Source organism: Struthio camelus, chromosome 3 (assembly GCF_040807025.1).
Source record: "Struthio camelus isolate bStrCam1 chromosome 3, bStrCam1.hap1, whole genome shotgun sequence".
NCBI lineage: Eukaryota > Metazoa > Chordata > Aves > Struthioniformes > Struthionidae > Struthio > Struthio camelus.
Genome location: NC_090944.1, coordinates 56110942 through 56126997, shown reverse-complemented (window position 1 = coordinate 56126997; position 16056 = coordinate 56110942). Strand labels below are relative to the sequence as shown.

The window sequence follows — 16056 nt, the reverse complement described above, 5'->3', positions numbered from 1 at the left end:
GGTTTTAGAAACAGTTTAAGAGTTTGTTCCCCCACAAATTGATTTATTTTAAGTTGAATTAGTAAAATTAAGAGAACAGGGAAGGTAAGCTGGGAGACTGTCAGAAAAGGAAAGAATAAGTATTAATTTCTTTAACCAATTTTTCTACCAGAGAATCATATTTCAAAGCCAATTATTCATTCTACTGAGCCCATAGCAAAACTGCTAAAAATTCTCAGTAAGTTATATACAAATCAAGGCTATGATTCATCTGCTACAGTTTACAAAACAGGACCAGGGCTCAGGCCCACAATTGCTGACACCATGTGTTAGCATGAGGCCTGGAATGGCTTTGACCTGTCCTAACAATTGCAGTAACAATTAATTACCATTTTTTTTAATCTATAAGTTAATAACTAATCTCCCAAATAATTCCTAGGCCCCACTCAAAGATAGCTCAGCCCGTAGCTCTAGGGATGTCAAGTACATACCAGTGAGAATGAAAAATTCAGAATCTGTTAGAAGGTATTGTTTGTTCTAGGTACAGGTTTCATTTGTGCTGAAAGGCTGCTAGTTTTGCTGTGTCAGGCTCCTTACCTCCCATATGCTTGCACAAAGCCAAGTACATGTGAATAGAACTTGGTTACACAACTAAAGAAAAAAATATCAGAACTTGCGGTGTTGTGATCCTTAGATTTAAAGGTATTTCAGTGTTCTAAATCTGTGTCAACTCTTTCACTTGCTTAATCTTCCTATTCTTTTTAATCCAGAAAAAAAAAAAAAGAAAAAGAAAAAGCAGCTCTACTTTAAATAGTCCCTTTCCCCTAAATGCTTTAGAAGTTGCTACAATAATTGCAACTTAAAACCATATTACAATTTTAGAAATCAAAATCATACATTAGAGGATGACAACATAAAAGTTTTTGAACCTGAAGTAGTTTTAGAAGTGTTAGTTATACCTGTACTTGGATTTTTCAATATTTGTTGATTAACTCCTGCTCGGATTTATTGACTTAGCTATCCAATTTGCTCCAATGTACCCTTCAATTTAAAGTTTCCACCAAAATTCTGGCAACTAAAAAAGTCAAGATTGCCATATACTTCCAAAAAATATGCAAGCACTGCAAACACATTAGTAATGCACACATAAAATGCCTGCACCTGTCACCTTAATTTAATACAAAAAATTTCATTAGACTGATAAAATGTGAAAAAAATGACAAGTTATACAGCGGATGACATAGAAACATCTGTCCTGCTGGTGAAAGATAAATGTATTCAAGATCTAATATGATCAAGCAGATGGAGTCACATGAGTAAAATGGTAGTTTATGTTTATTGATAGCTATTCTGCTCTTGTGTTTGAAAGACAGGCTTTTGCAGTCACTGGTTTACTTATTAGCAGAACTGATTTTTGCTAGAAATGACCAGTGCAGTTTAAGTATAACCGTTACAAATACAGTTTAGAATTTTGGCCAAAGTCCAATTTGGACTGAAATATGAACTTTCTCTATGATTTGAAAGTGATTATTCTCTTCAATTTTTATGTTCATTTCAGTGGAAATATGTAAAAAAAGGAACTCTTCACAGCCTTTCAACCAATCATCTAAAACAAGACAAATATTTCCCACAGTTTTATATAAATTAGTTATTTTTATCAGGAGGTTAGAATTGTTTGTATTAGTCCCTACCAAACTAATTAATCTGCATATATAGATAATAAATAAATAATAATAAATAAATAAAACTGTCTAACACTTTAATAGTAACTAGAAATTTTACATGATTCTTCCAATGAACTTGTACTGTGCGTTAACCATCTAGACCAAGGCACCAATCTAGGCTACTCTACAGACAATGAGAAAAGATCTGTAGTTCTGGAGAACACTCAGTCCTCCTAGGACAGTTATTTAAGGTAGTTGGGAAGAATCATTTTCTGCTGACCTTCAGTTTCTTCCTGCAGACAACAAAAAGAGACCACATGACTACTTTAGAGTAGATATCTACAGTTTAGGTGGATTGAAGTTAAGTGAGGAGAAACTTGCCTTATGTGTGTCATAAAGTACAGACTATATCTTTCCCAGTAAAATAAACTATTTGGGGTCTGTTTTCTGGATTTGAGACCAACTGGCAGGACCTTACTCTGTCTATCTGTTAAGCTCTCTCAATCTACAAAACAAGGTGGCCATATCACAATTGCCTGCTATGAGCGGTCCCTAGTCCAGGTTCTTGATAAGGTTCCTGAGCTAAGTACAGGAATTGTTTGAAAAAATGTTAATTGTCCCAGAGCAAAAACTGTACCAGAAACCCTTCTAACAATTTAGAAATATAAATATTCCAATTTGTTTATCTGTGCCCACCCTCAGTACATTTAATATGTTAATATGGTCCCAGCCTACAGGTTTTGAGATGTCGGGAATAGAGCCTATTGATTTGATTTTGCTCAAAGTAATTTTACTGATGCCAGTCCTCCTTTTACAATTCTCATATCTATAAAAGAGTAGTAACACTACCTTGGCTACATATTCAGTCTATGAAAACAGCTGAATTAGTAGCTGATAATATTATTAAAATACGGTTTATGCAATGGGTAAGAAAATACAATATTAATAATTTGAATGACATATACATAGTAACAGGCTTTTAATGATATGATTCCATCACTAATTTCAGCGCAGTTAAAGACAGCAAATAACATACTGAATGAAACCTTTTTCAGCTCTAAAATTTGTAGGTGACGGTGACTGTATTGTCAGGTTTATTCCACTAAAAGTTAGTAGATTAAACTTATCAAAGTGATTCTGTATTTTTAAAAGGAAAACTGAAGAATGAAGATCAAGACCAAGAGTCCTGATGGTTTTTGAAACTGTTAAGAAATCTATTCAGAGTTTATTTAGAAACTATTTAGGAATCAAGCTCTATCTTGAAAATAAATCCAGGAACACATTATTAGCTTAATAGGAATGTAAAAAAAATGGACCCATTATTGCTTACGAGATGAGCCTTATAGTCCCTTCAATCCCCCTTTCATCTTTGGTGAGGATGATTAAAAATACAGTCAGTGAGAGTATCAACTCTTCTTCATTATGAACAGCCTGTACAAACTAAATTCTCCATAATCTCAGAAGAAAGATTTCTTGAATGAGGCAGTTATAACCGGAATTTCAATGCTTCCTCTACTATCTTCTGATTTTATGTGTAGACAGACTCTCTTGACTAGAATACCATTGCTGGATTTCACATCCATAATAAATTACATTAAGTGCCTCTGTACTTCAAAAAACAAAAGCTGCATAAGAAATAATAGATGTAGCCATATCATCAATTAAGAATTAAAACTGTTGTTATTGTTCAAGCCAAATAAATGCCTCAGCAGTTCAACTTGGAAAAAGTACACTTGAAAGATGATTACCTATATAGGCTTAGTTAGAAGTTCAAATGTCAAAGACACGGTTCTCAGAGCTTCTTTGCCAGATAAGGTGAAAGAAGAGTTATACAGCTGTCCTAGCACATCACAAAAAATGTCTGGTGCCAATCTTCCTTTCTCATGGAAAGTTCCTTAAGGAACGTGTCCTGTCTTCCTTTTTCAGAAAGTGGAAATGTATTAAAAAGTACATAAAGCTTCTGTGAGACATCTCCTACAGAAATTTCTTAGAGCTTTAGAAGATTCTCTTTAAGTCAAGGAAGGTAAATGTTTCTTGTAGTTAAAAAAAAAAAGAGAGAGAGAGAGAGAGAGAGAGAGAAGAGAGAGAAAGAGAGAGAGAGCGAGCGAGCGCAAGACAAAGATAATGACACAGAGACAGAGAGAGACAGCATAGCTTTCTATCTTACTACCAGGCCTTCTGTTGCACAAGGAAGTCAAAGTTCTTCAAAGAAAGAACAGGAAAATTAAGTCTTCAAATGTCTCCAGAATATTTCCCTTATTTTATAGCTCATGGAGGGGGAACTGGTTTCAGTTATTAAATGATAAGATGGACTGATTAAATACAAATATTTCAAGATAGGGAATACTAAATCCTTTGTTAATTTTCACGACACCTAGTTTCTTACTAGAAACAGTAATTTATTAACAATATATATTAAAATAATAAAAACTCCCTTGCTCTCCTCAAATCACAATGATTCACAGCAAAATTTACCTGATAACTTATCTGGATTTTGGTTGCCAATTATATTTGGATATACACATATTCTGAAAACTTAAGCCAAATTCAGCATAAAAGAACATATAATTTATTATTGTGAGTGACTGTCTTGGATGTTAGGATGTGAAAAAAATCATAATTTTCTAAACAAGAAAATAGCTTAGTAGATTTTTTGTAAAAATCAGTAATCCATATTTGCAGATTAAGGATCTTGAATACAAGTTCAATTAATGCGTGAATACTGAAATATGCTTAAGAGGCATATCCATATCAAATACGGCTTATGTAATTACTAGCATAGATGCATTGCTGAGAGGATACTTTAACTGATCTTGACAAGCATTCTGTTCAGAGCAATGAATAACTCTAGAGAAGAAATACATCAGTGTAATAGGACTCTACATGGCGTCCAAGGCAATCCTGGCACCGGAAACATTTCTCATACACAAAGCAATGTTAATGCAGTTAGACAACACCTCAGTAGTATCATATATAAATTGACAAGGCGGAACCAAGAGTTCACCTCTGCTAATGAATGGTGGCTTTCAGGCTGCTTCAGTGGGCATGAACTCAACTCTGAAGGTTGTTCATATAGCAGGATCTCATCTCACACAAGACTGGCTAAACCGAGAGACAGTCAGTCCATCCTGGAGAATGGCTTCTGAGTCACATTCCCAGGATGAGTCATAGATCAGATCTGCAAACTTTCTGTGCCTAGTTGGTGATAGATCTATTAGCTTTGAAGAGCAAGACAACTTTCAGTGTTTTATCAGCCTCTGACAGTAGGAAATTTTCTCTAATGTAATCTCTATTTCCTAAACAAACCCTCACTCTGAAATCTGTCTTTTATAAAGAATCCCATTTGGAGTTGAAGGATTCTCTGTGATCTAGTTCAGTTCCCTTTCTCACCTTGCTCATCATCTAAGGACAGAGATAAAGGAAAAAAGGCTGAGAAGAGAAGAACAAACATGAAAACTGTTCTTGCTCTGTCTCCTAGGGGAAAGTAACAGGAGAAAGAGGGGAAGGTGCTATGATTCAATAGCAATTAGGTCACGTATTCCTAAGGAGGAAAAGCCTTGCAACCAGGCCTATGCTCAGAACTCAAAGTTTAGGCATTCTCTTACAACTGATCCTGCCAGCTGTGGTGTTATAGGCCCAGAAGAGGCCAGAAAGTGAAGTGTATCAAATGAGGAAAGAAAAGGGCTTACCAGTTAACAAAAAATCTACAAGAGCATGTAAGGATAAATTAATCCAGGAAGTATCAGCTATTACTTTCTTGGGGATTTTCTTATCCTCACACCTCCGAATGTCAAGGCAACAGAACTAATTTCTCAAAGGGAAGAGGGACCTCTCGCATCAGTTCTAGCATTCATAGTGGCTTTCTTCACAACTGAAAACTAAACCTGCAACAACAAAAAAAATCCATTTTCAGTTGGACCAGAACACTGGACTGAATTCTACCTGTGCTCTATGATCCCTCAAGACGATAGGCCTTGAGGCTGAAAGCAGGAGAAGGGATTAGACTACTCACAGCTAGACTGGCCTAAGCTGATCCCCAAACGTCAGGACATCTATTGACAGATATGACCAGAACCTGTTTACAGAGATGAGTAGTGATTAAATTCCAACTGGCTTCAAAGGGAAAAACCCATACTTTTCTCTTCTTCAGTGGCATCACTATATATTCTCTAAAATAAAAGACAGAATGTGTTTCTCTTAATTACAAAACAATTTTCCAAGCATCAAGATTATAATAATCCTTTGAATCAGGTACATTTTTTAGAACTTACTGTCTTTTGCTGATAACAAGTCCCAAAATAACTCAGGATTCAAAATATGGTCTGGATAAGATTTGTTTATCATCAAGCGTAACTCTCCGAGGACAAATGTATAATTAATTAACCATTATGTCCCTCTAGACTCTCATTTCTTGTATCCTTTGTTTCTATCCAGATGAGAGTTAGGTCTCACTGTGTTTTAACATATCTTATGCTCTCAAAAAGAGCAGCATTATTCAGACAAACTCCATGAAGGATCAATGTGGAACATTAATGTCTGTGCACTAATTAATGCATATTATTGTGGGACATACATAATTTTGAAAAATAGTACAAATGTCAACTTATTGCTGGTATGTTCATTCTAGCTCTACATTGCATTCACACTGGGAACTAGCTGGGAAACAGTAAAGCCAAGTAGGACCATAAGTTATATAGTTAGTCCCCTTGGGAGTTCTGTGTGACGATCAGCATAAAACTTTTTCTCTATGAATATTTTGACATAAGTCAGAAACAGATGGTGAGCTGTGGAAAATATTAATTCAAATGATCTAAAGATATAGGAAAGTCTTCCTAATGTCAACTTTGAATTTGTTTTTGTTGTCTCTCTTCAACTTCCTTTTAAAAATAAGTAGTGGGGACCTAATTTATATGTAAAGTATTTTATTTAATATTGTAACTACTGTGAATGACTAATCTCGTTTTCACTGGAAAGTTATGTGTATTTCTTTGAGTGGCTCCTCAAAAGGATTTATTTGTATGTGTAGAACACCAGTTTCTAAGAGATGTAGCTGGAGACAGGTATAAATGATGAATATTAATCTTGTGGTGATTTTGGAGCATAATTATTCATGAACACAGTGTAGTAGCCAGCAACTTTAATTAAAGGTGCTTACTGTCTGGATATAAGGAATAATGCAGTTTAAATCTGTGTGGAAATTAAGACAGCTAGCTTTCTATGTGCATCCTTTTCAGAAGAAAGGGAAGGGGAAAGGAGAAAGGAATTGTTCCATCTATTTTTAGTTTAATGCCTCAGCTCTGAGAGGCAACAGGCAGCCAAACATGTGCTCGTGTTTATGGCAGGAACATTAATGGCTCTGACAACCCCACAGAAAGGCGAAGTGTCGAGATGGCATAAAATCATTTCAGTCACTTTTTTCCACTACCTAGAGAGTGTGGTTGGAACGAGGCCCTTTATGTGAATTAATTCTGCTTTCTGACTCCAGATTCCAGAGGAAGACCACTCACCTCAAACAACTTAATGGTACCAAATTTATCTGAATTTCTTCCATTTAGAATTCAAATGCACTGCTGCTCTTCTTATAGCCTGCGTCCACGCATCATCTAACCTATCTAACTCCACCTAGTTCTCCTGACTTTTTAAAGAAGTAAGTAGAATTCAGTAAGGTTGAGGTATTTCAAGGTCTCTGGATAAAGTCTATATCTCATTCCCATAGAGTCTATCACTGAAACGTGTGTTTCTGCGGAGTAGGAGTAATCATGGGAAAAGGGAAGCAGGGCACTTCAGCTGCATGTGTTTCTACAAGATAGGCTCAAACTACAATTACCCAAAAGAAAAAAAGATAAAAGGATGACATATTATTTATATTCAATTCACTTCTACTCAACTATGCGGTTTTACACATAAGAACAAGTCTGTATTAGCCACATTCCAATGTGACTTTGCTTTACAGTGATCTCACTTTAAAGCAAATTGAACCTGTAAGGGGAATCTGCTACCAATTAATCTGTAAGCATCATCCAGATCAAAAAAATTCTATTCCACTAGCCACCAACAGTCATTGTGTATGTGAGAAGCTCACAACCACTGTTTCCTTCATCTCTGACTTGCACTAAGTCCGCTGAATGGTTGATTCCCACTGCCAAATTTAATGTTTTATTTTCAGTATTCAACTAAGGGGTCAGTGTGTTTGTGAGCATACATCCATATGCATGCCAATGTGCCACATGCACCTTTATTTATTAAACAGATAAATGATGTTTAGCTATTACAACATTCAAACCAGGGTTTGAAAAACCCACTGAAACTATACTGATTTCATCTATGCCATTGTCACTCATGGCACAGGAATGGTGTTCATACTTTTACCTTTGCTGATAGTCTCTCGTCTGTCAGGTGTTCTGTCACTTGTATTCCAGTTGCAAGCAGTGAGAAAAATTCCCCTACAACTCCTTCTTTCGGCTTTTAGAGACTATTCCTGAGATTTTCTAATGCACAGCTAGAGCTTCTTCTACCTTCCTTTAGCAATGGGTGAGAATTCAGAAAAGGGTAGACACTGAGGACTGAGTTGTCCTTCCCCCTTCCAAATATCATGAGGGAAGTAGCAACAACATGGGTAGCGGAAAAAAGGGGAAAAAAGGGAAAAAAAGAGCCTGTAGGGTTGGCAGAATGGATCTTTACAGTAAGTGCAGGAAAAAATGGACAATATCGTAGAAAAGTAGAAGTGGAGTATAAAAATGGGTCCTGAAAAAGAAAAGGAAAGGAACTGGCAAATGCAAACGGGAAAAAAGAATAGTCTGTCAGATAAAGCTTAGGTCTGAGAGTCAGGATTCCCGAGTTAGACCCCTACCTGCCTTTCACTGACTAACCTCGAGAAAGATGAATTCCCTTTTAGTGCTTCAGCTTCCTCATCAGCAAAATAAGCATATAAAATATATAACTCTCATAGGGAGCTGAAAACATCTTCAATTCTTGGTACAGAAGTAGTGATACTTACTGCTATTAGTCAGAGAAAAATTACTTTGCTTTTTATTACTTGCTATGCAAGTGCCTGGTAACCCTAACTGAGAAAAGTACCATTGTGCCTGGCACTGACATCGAAAGGTACAGATCTGAAAAATCATGAAAAAAGTACGAGTATACAGTAATTTCACAAACAAATTGTGCAAAAATAATTTAAAAAATTGCAGACCACATGTAAAGAAATATGCTGTAGTAATTTCTTTGCGGGTGAGGACAGAAAAATGCAAATAGAAGCAGGGTAGACTTAATATTGCTCTTCTCAATTTCAGAACTGTCAGTCAAAAGGAAAACAGACACTGGAATTTGGAGAAACAGAGACTTGGAGACCATGGAAGGCAGAGACAATGGAAAATATGAGCTTTTTGATTCAAAAGCTGTTTAGTGTGAGATAAGCACCTTTCAGGAAATAATGCATTTTTTTTTCATTTATTCCAAAGAGGAAGGAAAAAAGACTTTGTAAACTTGAAAACTGTCTTGAAACACATCATTCTTAATTTCTATTCAGAAATCTGAGAGCAACAATAGAACAGTTAAGACTCATTTTCATTGTCATTTTCAGGTTGTAAGAGTCTGGGAAAGCCTTCAGATCAGCTGAATCAGCCAATGGAAAGGAACAGAAATTCATAACGAAGAAAGAAATCCATCACTTTAAGAAACAGCACAACACACATCAGGTCCACAACTCTATCAGCAGATACGGCTTGGAATTTACTTCCACATTTTTATCTTGTAATTCTTGCATAATACTAAGGGCTTTTTATTGTTCCCAACGAAAGGGCCTAACTCATCCCTTGAAACTGCAGGTACAGACCCACCAGTCATGTAACAGTTTCGTAAAACTATTTCCTTTGCACGCTCAGACCAGGTAAATAGCTCTTAAAAGCAGAGCACGCTGAAAATTTCCTCCCCTTTCTGGCTGCTAAAAGGAGTTGTAACATTGAATTTCTTAGACCAGAAAGAGGCTAAGGATAATCTGATGGACCTAATCAACCTCTGGAGACAGCTTTCTTGTCCTTTTTCAGTCAAAGCTGTTTGGCAGGGATGTTTGGTTCACAAGGATGACAGTATTCTTAAAGTATATCCCCTGTGCTCTCCAAGTTTTTAACTCCAGCAGGTTTTAATCTTGCAGTTAGTGTGTATGTCTGATTCCCATTTAGGTTCCTCTTCAAAATATGTTCTTCTTTTGTTTTAGCATCACTACAGTTTTGGCCAGGTTCCAAAGTTTTCTAAAGAAAAATTTCAAAGAACTTCTATATAGATAATTTATGCACAAATTACTGTCAGTCTCATGGGCAGCTACTCAGCCTCACTGTGACTGGAACTAATAACTATTACCAAGATACGATAATTTCATATAACATTAGGAAACCATCTGGTGCCTTCATTTAATGCTGTAAAATAATGCCACTGTTTTGCTCAATCCACTATCATTATAACAAGGCAAAGTAGCTGATAAAAACATACACACAGGATGTGTATGGACAAAATTATACTCTCGATCACTTTTGTACAACTCCCCAGAGGTCATACTCTCACAGATTTTTAACATAGGAAGGGACTACTAAAATCTAATCTAAGCTCCTGTATAATGAAAGCTATGTATTTCATTGAGTAGCCTCTACAATAAAAGCGTGACATCTGTTTGGGCTATGCTATATGCATTTTTCTCATAATGGCAATGTGTGATAGCTGAATCCAGCACATCTCTCGGTTAAGTCGTACCAGTGGTTAATTACTATCATTGTTAAAAATATGCACCTTATTTCTAGTGTGAATTTTCCTAACTCCAGCTTTGAAACACGAGATCTCATTATGCCTTTTCCTGCTAGATTAAACAGCCATCTACTGTCAAAAGTCTCATTCCCCTTAAAGCACTTATGGACCATGATCAAGTCACCTCTTAACCTTCTCTTCAACAGATTAAACAGAGGATCTTCTTTAGATGCTAACTATATTGTGTACTTCCAGACCTCCAGTCATTCCTTCACCCTTTATGAACCCTCTCCAATTTTAAACATATTTTTGAAGTGTGGTCACTAGAACTGGGCACAATATTTCATTAATGGCCTTTCCTTGATATTCCCTTGTTTACATATTAAAGGATTTAATCTACTGTTTTAAAACCTCCTTTAGCTTACTGATAAAACAGAAAGTATTCTAAAAGTAATTTAAAATATGAGTATTAATCCTTATTTTTTATATACAATGCAGAAAAAAAGTATGCAGCACTTTGTCGTTTCTATATTATCTACATTCAGTGTCACTTCTGCACATTAAGGTGTTTTTCGGATTTTTTTTTGTCTTCTTCCATCAATTGTCTATACTTCAGTGTTTTTCATAATATTTTTAATATCCATGAGTTGTTCAATTCTAGTAATGCCCTTTAAGGCAATTCAACTCACAGTCTTATTTTAAATATTTTCTTGCCTTTTTATTTTCTTCATGCAAGAAAATGGTATTTCTGAAGCAATTTGTTTGTACAAAATATAAACATGTTCTGCTTACATATAAATACAGACACAGTATATTGATCAGAATTATAGCATTCTGTTTTCTAATCATTAAATTGTATGATACTGATTAACCTAATTAGGTAAAAGTGCCTAATTTAACCAAAAAGTTTACTGTAATAGATAGAGAGAATATATCCAAATGTTTTGCTTTTTTTTTTTTAATGGAAAATATATTTAATCAGATTGTATTCCTTATACAGCTGTCTCTAGTGAATAGCACTTACATCAAGCAGATTCTAATTTGTACCTGGAAGATGCTTCACAAGCTGAATGAATTAAATGAAATCGTATGGTTTTCATCTTTATTTTCTCTTTGACCATGATTTTCAGTTATTTGTTTGCTACAAGAGTTATAGCTACTTTTAGTACTTAAGCTTAGATTCATTTCACTAGGTATAAAATAATACTAATTAATTTGCATACTATTTAGATAAGATAGTAAATTGTAATTGGAAGAATATTGGGAACCATTCGATTGATAGCTGCAACAGAAATACTTAACTATCAGTGCATCTGCATGGCACGGAATAGTTACTAACCATGATCTGCTCACACATAAATTCCAGCAAATATGTTTATTCAACAGAAAAAAACGTAAATTTGACCTCAATTTTAATATCTGAATAAAAAACCCTCTGTTTTGTTCTGATATCTCTCTTTCATAATTAAGTAGGAGAATTCAGAATGTACTAAAAGTAATTATATACTAAATTATATGAGTTGACATTGCAAATCTATTGTGTGTAGGTCTGCACTATTTAAAAGGCATATACTGCTAAAATAAAGGTCTTTCTATGCAGGATGCGCAACTGCTACTTTCTTAGCAGTAAGTCCTCTCTAGTTCTTGGATACAATATACTAGGCAAACATAAAATATACTTAGATAAATAGAAACAGAAAGAGGAAGAGAGCAGTAAGGAAGCAGTATGCAGAAGAGGGAGCATTATACTAAAATTTCCGCAGAGGGGAAAAATATCCAGAGAAAAAGAAATAGTATGGGTGCTAAAAAATAAAAAAAAAAATGCACACACATACAGAAAAAGATAGAAAATTAAGGGCTGTGGAGAAGGAAAACTGAAAGTTAAGAGATGCAGATAAATGTGTTTTTGGCAACTAGACTGAAAGACACTGCTAAGTTAAAATTGCTTCCTAATATTTTAGAGTCTATAGTTCCAGTCTGAAAGAGAATAAATTCACAGTCTTCTGCCAGGTAAAAATGAAATTAAAGCCCTGTAGTGTTTTCTGGTAACTCAATAAATACCTTGTGTCATCTCTCTATGGCCTGAGACTTTAATCATTTTCACTCTTTTAAAAATCTCAGTCTCTAAGCTTTCTTTGAATGTTGTTTCACTGAATTGTTTCACATACTTCCTGCCATCAAGAGACCTCTAATTAATTAGTTACTTCTATTAATTTCCTCAGCTCCTTTTCCAAGAATCATTCTGGAGAAATATGCAGAGCCTTCCTAATGCATGTTATAAGGTAAGTAGCATAAACATCTTCAGTTACTGAACATTAATCGATTTTTATTTCCAAGCAAAAGTTGAAAGCCCTATAATTATTCTAAGAAATTTAAACTATGTGTACACTTGGATTGCCACTAAAGTCATAAGATTAAATACTGAGCATACAGTCTTGGTATCTGAACAAATTTTGTACTCTCTACATCTGATGAGAGGAACTGAGTACACATTCCTCAATAACTGGACCAACTTAAGAGCTACTTTGAGCTCCAGTTTATCTGATTTCAAATGCCAATATAACAGTCACCTCAAAGCTTTACATGATAGCATCATAACTCATAAAAACAGAATATACTAGCTAAAAGTCTTAAAAACATACCAAAGATTAGCCAAGCCTTGAGAACACCTCTCTCCTTGGAAGATCTGAGATACATCTGTGCTATTAAAGATGAAGAGATACAAAACAAACCAGCCTTTGTCCCCTCAAGCATATTTCTTACTAATTTAAGCCAAATTAAGCACCTAGTGAAGGCAGGAAAGAAACATTTCTGTCCAATATAGCAGCATATTTCACTATATTTCAAATGGAATGGCCCACGTCACAGGTTAAAGGAGTAGAAAAAGTGGAAGAATCTGAGCTTTTTATACGGACCCCAATTTCAATTTGACAGTTTCCCAAAAATATGAAGTCCGACAGATTTTTCTCATCCCAGCCACTGATATTGTAAGTGTGATCCAGTCGCTCAAGTAAAGACTGAGAGATCTGTAGTTAAGTATAATGTCATTGAACTGATCCTATAACTCACACTCTGACAAAACTCATTCTTTTACACAGCAATGTGAGACTTTTCTGAGCAAAGTATTCAGGTTTCTTGACCTACTCCATCACTGTATATTCAGCTCTTTACGCAAAAGTCATCAGAGAAATTGTCTTTTATTTCCCATGAAAGATTTTATACTTACTTCCTTTGCTATCTTGTAAATCCCCCCAAAAGTGCTTTTCAGTTGGTTTTGACAGCACTGAGAATCATATTCTTTACCATACCTCACTCAGTAAGGTGCGCACTTTCCCTCACAATCACGATATGAAATTTTGCAAACAGAATATAAGGCTTACCTTGAAGAAAGTCATAGTTGCTCCATCTTCAACCGCTCCGTACTCTATCTTTGTCTGTTTGGCCAAATCATCGGCAGAATCAATAGGGGATTCCATACGTTCCACTGTCAGAAAGGCGGCTAGGTTAGCAGTGTACGAGGAAATGATGATAAGTGTGAAAAACCACCAAATGCCTCCCACTATCCTGGTGGAGAGGGCTTTGGGCATGAGCTCAGAACCTAACAGAAACCAGGGGAGAAAGGTGAAACCAGTGCACAGAAAACAATTAATAAGAGTTCAGCACTTTTTGCCACAGTGGTGAGATGGAATCACTGTGCAAAAAAATTTTTAAGCTACAGGCTAACATATTGCTTGTGCAAACACACACAACTGAAACAAAACATAAGAACTAATTACACTTATAAAGACAGATCTTTTTGGAGCTGTGGGAATCAAAGGATAGTAATGGGAGACACAGGGATCAGTGCCTTTAAAAAAAAAATCTATACCAATAAGAAAAAAACTTGAACTGATTTTCCAGACAAACTTCTGGCTGAACTTAGCCTCTAAGTTAATACTAATCTTGAAGTACTTACACAGTTCTTTATCTTCAAGGCACTAATCAAACATTAATTAAATGTTTTAAAAAACCTTGCTTGATTAAATCAAAATGAGCTATTGTTGAAAGGAGCAGATATGACAGAGTATTTCATACCTGAAATACATAATATAAACTGTGTTAGGAATATAAATGAATCCTTGACTTTTGCCATTTGTATTGCAGTAAAGGGTTGTTTATTGAACGCTTAGATTAAAAAAAAAAAATCTCCCATCTCTATAGTTAGCCCCACAATTTCAGATAAACATGGGTGGCTGTGCCACACACTTAATTTGATAGAGCAGCAATGACGATATTAGACTGCTATGCATAAACTAGATAAAGATAGATTATAATGCATTGCTGGAGTTGCCTGCTCATGGCACTAAAGAACGGAGGGGACTACAGACACTGCATGGCAATTTACATAATTATTAATGTTAATTTAGAGTCTAATGAGACAAATTGAAGCACATACATAAACTCATCTTGTGCTTCATTATTAAAAATAGGAAAAATGAAATTCAACGTAATTTACAGTCACAAATATTTACTGTAAATGAACATGTATGGACTTTTTCTCCATAACATTAAAATTAAGTGGAATGAAATTTCTAGTGATGTCAACAATTTCAAGCTTCATTGGAAAAAACTTTACATACAATTTTTGAAAAGTATCCAAAAACTCGGTTTCAAAGAAATAGTTTTATCATATACACTATATCATTGTACCAAAACAGTCACTTTTGCTAATTGATTACTAGACTTCTTTTTAAATCTCCTGGGTAAAATGGAATGAAGGCAAGATGGACTATTTTATTCCTGTTAAATTTTAGTATTTATATTGAATTATTTAAGGAACTGGTCCAGCAAGGTAACACATCTTCAAATAAATGAAAGATTATGCCAAACTTTCAACGTCAATGCCAAAAAAAAGAAAGGAACAAAAAGAAAAAAAGGAAGAAAATCAAAGAAAAGGAAAAAAAGAAGTGGTATCATAACTGGACTATTGTATTCAAAAACAGCCCATCTTACCCTGCAGTTCATCTTACCCTTGCTGTTTCAAACAAAAAAAGCTGACAGACTTGGACATGACAGCCAACTCCAGCGCCAGACTCTGCCTAGAATTCTGCAAGGAAAAAAGTAGAAAAGTACCTTTCTGATGTAGTTGCTCCTAGGCCCTGTTAGTCAGACACTTAGACACCGTAACACTAACATATTTCCCAATAAGCCCACCAGCATCAACTGTTGTTTTTCTAATTGCTTGTTCCATTTAAAATAACAATACTAGTAAGGTCATATAGGACTGGGAAGAAAAGAGCAGCGGAAACATTTGCTGTAGTTGCCCCAATTACCACAAGTTCATATTTTACCAAGGAGTTAAACACAGTGCCACCTAGGCCCATAAAACAGAGCCTGGTTAGGGGCTGACTGTCATGTACCCAAGGTAACGTCATGTCCAGCACTATATCCCACAGTTTCCTGGGAGCGAGGGGTGTCAGCAAGACATGTATGAGTTCCCTCTATCATGTATCCTCCAGCACTAAGCAAATGTTTTGTAGAGAAAAAGCATTTAATAAGCTACTGTAAGGCTCAAGTACTATTATATTTTTTCTAATGGAAGGTTATTGCCATTAGGCGATAACTTCCATGTCTGCTAAAGTCTACCTTTAGATGACTTTAGGCTCATGAGAAAGATTTTTTAAAAGCAATTACCAAA

The 16056-nt window shown here is 35.4% G+C and overlaps 1 protein-coding gene across 3 annotated transcripts in view; it reads right to left on the bottom strand.

The window, feature by feature from the left end:
- Nucleotides 1-16056, bottom strand: part of GRIK2 (glutamate ionotropic receptor kainate type subunit 2) — a 424245-nt gene that overhangs the window by 86015 nt on the left and 322174 nt on the right. For all 3 annotated transcript variants that reach the window (XM_068937889.1, XM_068937891.1, XM_068937890.1), the window contains one exon: nucleotides 13760-13977. In XM_068937889.1, coding sequence (XP_068793990.1) covers nucleotides 13760-13977 — 218 coding nt within the window. The remainder of the gene's footprint in view (nucleotides 1-13759; nucleotides 13978-16056) is intronic.